This window comes from Cinclus cinclus, chromosome 1 (genome assembly GCF_963662255.1).
Source record: "Cinclus cinclus chromosome 1, bCinCin1.1, whole genome shotgun sequence".
NCBI classification, from domain to species: Eukaryota; Metazoa; Chordata; class Aves; order Passeriformes; family Cinclidae; genus Cinclus; species Cinclus cinclus.
This window is the reverse complement of record NC_085046.1, coordinates 43,095,563-43,105,389: the sequence shown is the minus strand read 5'-3', so window position 1 is coordinate 43,105,389 and position 9,827 is coordinate 43,095,563. Positions and strand designations below refer to the sequence as shown.

At 40.2% G+C, this 9,827-nt stretch overlaps 1 protein-coding gene across 2 annotated transcripts; it reads right to left on the bottom strand.

Moving 5' to 3' along the window:
* Positions 1-132: 132 nt before the first annotated feature.
* Positions 133-9,192, bottom strand: UBA5 (ubiquitin like modifier activating enzyme 5). 2 transcript variants are annotated; one of them, XM_062509295.1, is made up of 12 exons: positions 9,047-9,192; positions 7,952-7,997; positions 7,773-7,862; positions 6,915-7,024; positions 6,400-6,486; positions 5,657-5,741; positions 4,734-4,838; positions 4,437-4,564; positions 3,693-3,828; positions 3,168-3,243; positions 2,735-2,841; positions 133-2,165 (listed from the first exon to the last, which is right to left on the bottom strand). In XM_062509295.1, the coding sequence occupies exons 1-12, from the start codon at positions 9,190-9,192 to the stop codon at positions 2,082-2,084; spliced, it is 1,200 nt and encodes a 399-aa protein (XP_062365279.1). In that variant the 3' UTR covers positions 133-2,081. The 2 variants fall into 2 exon arrangements, with proteins under 2 accessions (XP_062365279.1, XP_062365288.1); XM_062509304.1 differs by lacking the exon at positions 9,047-9,192 and having other exon boundaries at positions 7,778-7,862; positions 7,952-7,996.
* Positions 9,193-9,827: the final 635 nt, after the last annotated feature.

Genomic DNA, 9,827 nt, shown 5'->3' with positions numbered 1-9,827 from the left:
TTAATCACAGCAATGTACTTTGATTTGTTAGTTTGTAACTAAGGAAGCAGTAAATATTCTATTATGTTTTACGGTTAGGCTACATGATACTTGTAAATATATTTTTAATTTAAAAAAAATCCTTAACACTGCTTTCTTAGATGCTGTTTATTTTTAAATAATTTTAACCATTGACACATACAATCAACCTTTGTATATTTCCTGATTATTTCAAGTTCTTGTATATACAAGTCAAAAGTCTAAAAGAAACACAGGAACCATTCTGTGCACTCTCTAACAGGGCATACAAAAGTGTATTAATTCCCTCATGTAAGTGTACCTGAAGTTGCCTCTTATAAAGCTGTCAAGCCTGTGATAGCAGTCATGTCAACCAAATAGTTAAGAGTCAGGATGAACTGAGCTGTTGTAGAAATGGGTCAGCCATTTGCCTCTCCAGAGCCAGCTGTGTGCCTGACTTTTATTGTTCCCAACAGAAAGGTGAAAGTCACAGGGGAATATAAGTAGCACATACATTGACCAAGCTAAGGTAGACTTAGTGACACAGATTCAAGTATCTACCTTTCTAAAGGTAGATACTTTCCTATCTTTCTTTACAGCTCATTTCTAAAACCTGGTTTCTCCAAAACAGAACTCAGTCCAAAAAAGCCACTTCAATTTTACATATAATGCCCCGCATTCAAAATGCACGCAAAACCTCACTGGTTTCAGAAATTATTTTTCTGTGTATAATATAATTTGATGTTACCTGTGGGGGAAACTGATTTTGAATTTTGTAACCATTCCTTAAAATGAAACATTTTGTAAACTAATTATTACTCTAACAGGTATTCATTCAGCTGCCCTAAGAAAAGAAGCACCACCTTAGTATTGGTCTCTCTTTACATTTTAGTGGGATACTACTACTACCATTACTAGCTAGCTCTGTGTTGGCTCCATCACATTGTGGAAAAGATTTTTGAAGAGCCCAGCTTGGAAATATTTGTATTATACTGCTAAGGCTGAGATAGTTACAAAGTTCTGGATAAGATGCCCACTGCAGTTAAAATATTTGAAGTTGATTCTTCCAGTTCTGCAGGGTACTGGCGCTCCAGGATGCAAACATTTACAGGTCAGTTTAACAAGTGGCCATTTAAAACGTTATAGACTTACTAATGTTGTTTATGAGACAAATACAACAGGTGAGCTCTACTCCAATTAAGATATTTGCAAAACTAAAAATTCATAGTGTCTAATTTTAGAAGACTTTCTAAGCAAACTCAAACATCGTAGCCCATACGATTGGGAGTGATCAGAATTACAGCTAAACTTCCAGTAACCAACAAAAATAAAATATTTAGACTTCTGAAAAGGTAGACAAAAATCTACATTTTTTCCAATGTTGTTCATAATTTTGTCATGAAAAGCATCTGCCAAACAAAACAGTGGCACACTGATATACATGGTAATGTAATACTAACAAAAGACTTTACCTTCTTACAGTATTCTCAAAACTTCACATACAAAACATAGGCAGCTGTATAAGGAAAAGCAGTAGTAAGATACTGATAAAGAAAATTCCATCACAGGGATATTTAAGGCAGATGAAAAGGCTTAGATGTTCTCGTTACTCAGAAAAAGTAGCTACAGGATGATCCATGCCAAAATATCAGACTAGTGAATGACAACCAAGTACAAGTGCCTGGAAAATCAGGAGCAGTAATATTACCATTTGCCCTTCACCTACTCAGTCCATTCCAGCAGATTTCATCTTTCCTTTACCCTGTTCTATGTGCTATTCTCCTGCTTTTTCAGTTTATCCAGGTGCTTTTATTTGCCACTGAATATCAGGACACTGGCAGTGCTGAGAAACTAAAATTTACAGTAGCACAACTCTATCTGTTAATAAAGACATGATGAGAAAACAGAATATAAACAATGTAAGTTTGTGTCCTTCCTGCCCCTGTAACAGTTGTGTTTCATCAGAAAAGTTAAGGTGAACTTAAATGGAAGTAAAAAAAAAAAAAAAAGAAAAAAGAAGTCTGGTCTTCCAATAGTCCAATGTCCATCCAAACTCATGGAAGTTGTACTTAATATTTGTTTTTCTACATGTTTCTCATTTTGGCCATGAGTTCTTCTAGGCTTTCTTCAGATTCTGCTACTGTCTCCCCAGTTATTAAATTCTCTTCCTGTCAGGAACAGGAAGAAAAAGTTGTCAACAAAAAAGTACACAAAACCCCCCCAGAGATCAGCTTTATTGCTGTTACACCACGCCATTTCCCCAGAACTAGGCACTCAGTTGTGAGATTAGGCCTAAGTGATTATAAGCTTCAACTGTAAACTATATTGATTAGTAGTTAGAATGTTCTTACTGCAATAGACTCTATGTTCCCCAGGTATACTCATTACTCTTTGACTACATACAGCTTTAACAAGATACGCATCGTAAAAATTAATTAGTCACCAAAATATCAAACTGAGAAATTCACATTTGCTGTCCTTCCCCCTACCCCCAAATGCATTAATTCCTATCTTGTCAGCAGTACATTCACATTAACATCCACAAATAAAGAAGTAACTTTCCTAGGAACACAAAACTGGACCATTAAAAGGAATAATCAAATGAACTGAGGTCAAGTTTCACTGGACTTGTTCAAGATGGAATTCTCTTAGGTTTAAAGGGTAATCAAACTGGCTGGTATTAGAAATTTAATCTAAAATGTGTATTTCAAAATTTCATAAAGAATAAATACATTACCTTGTCTGGGATAGTATATGCTACACTAATTCCTTCAGGAAGCTCAGGTACCGGGCCAGATGCAGCCTTTAGCTCATCTTCTGAAATTTCAGATACTAATTCAATGCCTTTGCATTAAAAGGAAACAAGAACTCCATTAAAAGTTAGAAGAAAAAGTTCTTCAATCACCAAGTTATCACAGTAAGAGGAAAGCTGCAGCTGCTTTCCCAAAACAGAATAAAATTAAAGCAGAAACACCTTTGATTTTAACAACTTCATTCTATTAGCAATATAAAATATTTCCCCTTTCAAAACCTGTGAAAAGCAAGCAGTAATTACACAGTGTAAGCTACAAAATGTAGGAATTAGAAGAATTCCATGTACCCTAAACTGGGTTAACCCAAATTGAATCTCAGTATTGGGAACATGATTTAGTCTCCAGTTGATGACTTACCCCAGTCGTTGTCTTCATGTACTATTTCTTCTTCCTTTTCAATTACTTCTTCTTTTGGTCTTGCAGCTTCTTTTTTCTGGAGGGAAAACACAAAAAATTAAAACCCTCAATAACCAAAATTTACCAGTCCAATTTCCAAGCACAGCAAAGAAGTTCAAGCCTAATAGTTACATTTTTTGATATGTAAGATAATAAAGTTCTAAATGGTGACTGCTTAGGAGCAAAAAAGCAGAATACAAGCAAGTTCAAAAAAACACCAAACCATTAACACTCAGAAACATACGACTGCCAGAAAAGTTTGCATTCAGTTAAGCAATATTTTCTTCTACATAATTGCTCAGCCTTTTTCCTACCCTTTTTTAATGTAAGTACTGTATATTTAGAAACATGTGCAACCATCTGAAGACGACTGCTGCAAACTGGAGAAGCAACCAACATTTTCTTTTACTACAGATTTGCAACTTGCTTTGTTCTCTAAGAAAAGGGAAATTTAAAAATCTACCCACAAACCCAAATTGTTTTTACCTTATAATTTTCTTGCTGTTTTCTGCAATTGTGGTCACTACACTGGGGGTTTGGTTTCATAGACATAGTTGGGAAGAAATCCTGCATCGCATTGTAACCAAGATAATAACTCACAGTACCAAAATTTAACAGGTATCTAGAAACACAGAGAAAGAAGGAGCTTGTAACACAGGTGCAAACCTAAAACTTCAGTTGCTCAGGGAATAATTTTTCCTCAAACAACTTTTAGAATACACTTTCCAACTCATGGAGCTGTAGAGTTATTGTAATTGCCTTAAATACAGTTACGCTGTAGTCAGCTGACAAGAGAATAACTGGATCAATATATAATCCCATTTTCTCAGGGCGTGTGAGAATAACTCAGCTACAGGCAAGAGAAGTAATTTATTCTTTGTCCATATACAAAATTTCAAAGACAAGTCAGCATTGTAGCATTTTTTAATGTATAAGTTAATAATTCAAATCAGAACATGTTTAAATGCAGAAGTAAGGAAAAAACGTGCACGTGTGTATGCAGTAACGGAAATTCTTTAGAAAACATCTGAACTCTTTCTTACCCCTGAAATGTTCTAGTTAAAATTCAAGCAATGTGTATTTTAGCCCTGTACAATGTTGCCAGTACCATTAGGAAACGAGCCATGAACATGTAAAAAGAATCATATCTGTCATTATGAAATGTTCCTTCAGGACTTCTTTTCTCATATTTTGCTGTACACATCAAATAGCAACAACTCAGTCACTTACTTGAGAACATTTTGTACAAGCATTCCTGCCACAACACCCATAGTTGTAGGAAGACTGGCTGCACAAACTCCTTCTCGTTTCAATGTCTTCTCATCAATATTTGCAGCTACTACCAGTGGAGGAGCACACTGAGGGGCAATAGAGAAATTAAGCTGTAAAAAAGCATTAAAGAAATCCCACGGAATTTTAAGGTACTGCATCAGCTGTGCCAGGATCACACTCACTAGGCCAGCTAATCTTCATATTCCCAGTCCCACTCTAAAAGCTAAGTGAGCAATTCAGCAGAGCACCACGTACCGCAAAACAAGCGGATTCACCAGGTATGATCAGCTGGATGTGCCCTGACACTGCATTTTCACTCACTCCAGACTCCATCCAGATTTGCCCAAGTTCATTGCAGGCCTTATAAACACAGAAACACACATGTCAGCACTGCAGAAGTTTAATGAAAAGGAGCCCAAACAATGTGATAAAATGGAAGTAGTGAAACACATTCAGCTCCCTGATTTCAGGCAAAAAGGCTATGGTCAGAAAAAGGGTCATGAAGAGATAGAAGAGAAATTATTTATCAAAGGACAAATCAAACAGCAAATTAAAGTTGCCCTCATGAAGCCAGCCCTTTGTGCTTTCCTGAGGACCTGAGATGTTTTAACAAATACAGACATTAGTGACCCAGTTACAGCACACTACAGAATATAATTTCACAAACTATTTTTAGAGGCTTGGGTACAGTGTATCTGTGTGCCTTCCCTGCCTGCAATTTATGGATCAAGTAAGCTGAAGGTTAACAGAAAACATACATTTGGCATATACCCTACATTGGCTGCTACTATAAATAAAAAGTTTGATTAAATAAGCAGCATTTTTAGTATACAAAAAGTCACGTAAAGTATATAATCAGCTACAGAAAATCTTTAAAATTTTGTAAGATTTAACCTACCAGCCTTTGAAAATACCGTTATACTAACAGAGCAATTTGAAAAGATGGTTTATGATACTTCAATCTTTTACTAACTATTAGCTGATAGTAACTTTAAAGTCTTCAGTGATATTTATACACAGAAAATGGGTTTATAAGACTGAGTAAAAGCTCAGATTCCTCAAGCCAAGGGGGACATTTCTTAGGAGATTGTTTTTAAGTTCCTGTCTTTTCTGTATTTCCACAATGCCTAACATTATTTGTAGGAGAAAACAAGACTTCCTGTCTTTGGTGGCCTTACCGTGTTAATTGCCATGCGAGCTTCAAAGTTGTCCACGCAGCTTAGAACAAGATCCACAGGCTTCCCTTCCTCTAGTGCACCATTACTGAAACAAGCATCAGAGGTTTACATGGAACTGCTAGCACAACAAAACACCAACATGGCAACCAACATGCTGCTTTAGAGTACAGGAGCCCAAGAAAAGTGAATTGCTAACAAAACTTGTGCAAATGCAGTACAGGATACAACCAACATCTTAGATCTGCAGTAGAAACACCACCATGCTGAAGCTGGGATTTAATATATATATGGGCATTTTAGATTGTTTTATGTAGTATGCACTCACAGTACAAAGTATTGGAGAATTGTATCTTTGTAGAACAGAACTGCAAATGGTATAAGTTATTTCAGATCTCTGTGAGATCCACTAATAACTACTTTCTTCTTCATTCTATAAATCATACCTGAAACTACCACAGAGCATTCAAGATATGATCTGATCTGTTTTCCATAATGGAAAGCCTAAAGTTTTGGTTGGAAATCTAAAGATGCACTCATATAAAAAATAACTACATAACAATAGTAATAAATGCCAGCTGTAGAGAACATATCTAGGCAGGAATGTCTTCATCTGCATATATTTCCCAGAGGTTTTCAACTGGAAGTTATTAAATTGAAAAAGAGCCCCAGTAAGAAAAATGTGAGGCTGTGTGGAACCACACATCAGCAGAAGTTAGCAATTTGCTAAAGTTCAGGGATTTTACCTTATTCTATCCATGAAGTGCTCAAAGTTGTCCAGTGTTGTGATGTTGTAGTTATGTACTTCAAACCGAACATCAGGATTAATTTCCCTTATGGAGGAAATAATAAAAGTCAGTAATAAAGAATACAATGATAATTTGCATTCTACTCCTTAACTTCACGAGTGTTGCTCTCTGGGAGACTGGGAAACAGTCCTAAGTTTCTAGTCTGAACTCTAGAATTCACCCATATTTGTCAAAAATTCAGATTAGATAAGAAAAAAACCCGCAACATATGGAAGTGGCATAGTTTATACCAAACTCTTGACCAAAACTGGGTATACTTAAAAAGTAGACTCATATTAAGGTTTTGGCCAGTACAAAAATATCTTTGAAGTATCAATCATCCCCACAAATATTTTATACTCAAATTCCCAAATTGATTATGCTCCTTTGCAAATGATTAAGAGTGAAACATTGGTTTTCTGGAGCAACATTCTGGCTAAATGCATTTTGATATCCACTTCTCCAAGTCATACCTCAAAGTATGTTCTGCTGCTTGCACTTTACTTAATCCAGCTTGATGAGGTTGGAAGAAGAGTCTGTTCATGTTTGCCAGTTCTACTTTGTCATAGTCAAACAAAAGCAGCTATAATAAAGATTGTTTTGACATGTGTGAAACTCTGCAAACAGAGCACTGTGGCAAGGCATTTTTGAACAACAAAACTAATTCTAAAAGCAAAACCACAGAAAACTTCCCCAGCCAAACTCCCTCCCTCAGAGGCCCATTCAGTTCACATACAAGAGGTACCAACATCGTAAGGACATGAAAAATTGAATAAATGTGTTAACACATTAAAATTACTCAATAAAACTTAACTCCTTATTTGATCTTGACTAGGAATATTCAACAAATTAGACTACCTGAACAGTATCACCTCTACAATCACATTCCTACTTGCTGCCACATGACAAACTAATGTATGTGATAAAGACAACTGTTTGTCATCTACTACATTTCAGTTGCATGATATAAACTTGGTTCTTATAAGACTATATATTTTATGTGAAATACCACCTCCTTTTTCTTTATTTTGTTTTCATTTTGCAGTAATCCAGCATGAAGATCAGGGAGATGGGTTCACATAAGAATACAGAGGTGACAAACATCCAAACAAGAATCATCCACATGATACAGGATTAAGCCCTAAATAAATCAATTTTACCAGCGTAATAAAAATACAGACTCTTTATGTGCAATATTTACACAAGTGCTATTCTTGAGTGCTTTCGTCACAGGATATTTTTATTTGAGTAAAATCAAATAAAATTCTTCATGAAGGGGACTGGTCCATCTACTATAAAGATATAGAAGAATAAAAAAAACCTCTCATTACCTTACCAATGCCACACCTTGTCAGCATTTCAGCAGTCACACTGCCAACGCCCCCTACACCTACTACTGCAACTGTGAAGGTACGGATTTTCTGTAGAAAGAAATAACATATGGATCAGTATCACAGAAGTTGTCCTCCCAGGGAAAAAATGCAGTGTTTCATTATGGATAGAATCCTACCTCATAGTCTTTGACAATTCCCATTCTTTTTAACGCCATCAAGCGACTACAAAGAAAAAAAAATGCAACGTTACACAGAAAATGTTATTTATGTTTCTAACAACAATTTTGCTTCTCATTTAAAATCACTTTTGCTTTAGAAATAACCTCACCAAGCAATAAACTCAAGCCTGCATTTTCCACTGCAGTTGTGCCTGCCAGCTAAGCACAGTCTGAGTTACAGAACAGATGCTTTCCTATTTGCACCAGAGTCGTAAACCTGCAGAAACTCATGCACCTATTCCTCTGATATGCGTAATATTGATGAAATCAGGAGGGCTATCAGCTATTTTTGTAAACGAATTCCTAATTTACAGAATGGTGACACTTTTTTGTCATAATGAACCATATGGCAGCAAACTAGTGAAGACTTGAACTGTTTTTTAACATAACATTAAAACATACCATAACATTGAAACTATTTTTAACATAACATTAAAAAAATAGAGACTATCAGGTTTTGAATATAACTGAAAGGATTTTAAAGTAACTTGTTATCCCTCTACTGCATTTTTCATGGAAGCACAAGTATCAACTTGTATTAAGGAAAAATAAAACCGAACTCACACCAACAAAACAAAACCAAAAATATAATCAGATTTCTAAAAGGAGAAGGTTCTCTAAAGCCCAAGAATTCTATAAACCAACTTCTAAAACAGGCAATTTGGAGGAATGAGAATAAGACCTCATGTAATACCAAGACCTGTCCCATTTACTAGCAACTTAGCTGAAAAACTCACTAAGTTTCCTTTCTCTCTCTCTCCCCCCGCCTGTATTGTAAAGCAAGATAATACAAAATAACCCCGACATCCACCCCTGCCAGCCCAGCCAGGTGGGAAATGCAAGAGCATCTGTCCCCTGCTCCGCAGGGAGCACCTGCCTCCTGCGCTGCCCGACACCCTCAAGAGTACACCCAGCCCCATCCCTGAGATTCCCACCCGTCCGAGCCTCCTCCAGCTCCGCGTGCCTCCCCCGCTTCACCCAGCCCCACCGCCCCAACCCGCGGCCCTCCCTGCTGCCCATCCTGCGCACCCTGACATCCCCCACACCGCGCACCTGTACGGGTTGGAGTCGGTCACCTCGGCGCTCATGGTGTCGATGCGGGCCCGCGCCGCTCCCCGCCCACGCTTCTCCCGGCCCAGCTCTTCCTCCAGCTCCCGCACGCGCCGCTCCAGCCGCTCCAGGCGCCCGGGATCCGCCATGGCAGCGACACGTCTGCGCCCGGCTCCGGGAGCTTCCGGGAAGCGCCGGGGCGGGCCCTTCTCGGGGCGGGCCCTTCTCGGGGCGGGCCCTTCCCGGGGCCGCCCCTTCCCGGGGCGGGCCCTTCCCGGGGCCGCCCCTTCCCGGGGCGGGCCCTTCCCGGGGCCGCCCCTTCCCGGGGCGGGCCCTTCCCGGGGCCGCCCCTTCCCGGGGCGGGCCCTTCCCGGGGCCGCCCCTTCCCGGGGCGGGCCCTTCCCGGGGCCGCCCCTTCCCGGGGCCGCCCCTTCCCGGGGCGGGCCCTTCCCGGGGCCGCCCCTTCCCGGGGCCGCCCCTTCCCGGGGCCGCCCCTTCCCGGGGCCGCCCCTTCCCGGGGCCGCCCCTTCCCGGGGCCGCCCCTTCCCGGGGCCGCCCCTTCCCGGGGCCGCCCCTTCCCGGGGCCGCCTCCTCACGCCCGGCCCTTCCCGGGGCCGCCTCCTCACGCCCGGCCCTTCCCGGGGCCGCCTCCTCACGCCCGGCGGCGGGCGGGGGCTGAGGGGCGGTGCCTGCCTCCCGGGAAACGTCGTGCTCCGGGAGAAGGCACCGGACTCGGCGGCTAGGGGGCTGCGTAGCTCTTTCCTCGGCTGGACCGAGGTGCCTC

Bases quoted from the DNA above. Each gene is read 5' to 3' on its own strand.
- UBA5 (XM_062509295.1), bottom strand. From the start codon at position 9,192: ATGGCGGATCCCGGGCGCCTGGAGCGGCTGGAGCGGCGCGTGCGGGAG. The intron at 7,025-7,772 runs GTAATGAGAGGT...TCTTTATTATAG, and splicing joins CAAGGTGTGGCATTGGTAAG to CTGCTTTTGTTTGACTATGA. The intron at 4,565-4,733 runs GTACGTGGTGCT...ATTGCCCCTCAG, and splicing joins GTGAATCCGCTTGTTTTGCG to TGTGCTCCTCCACTGGTAGT.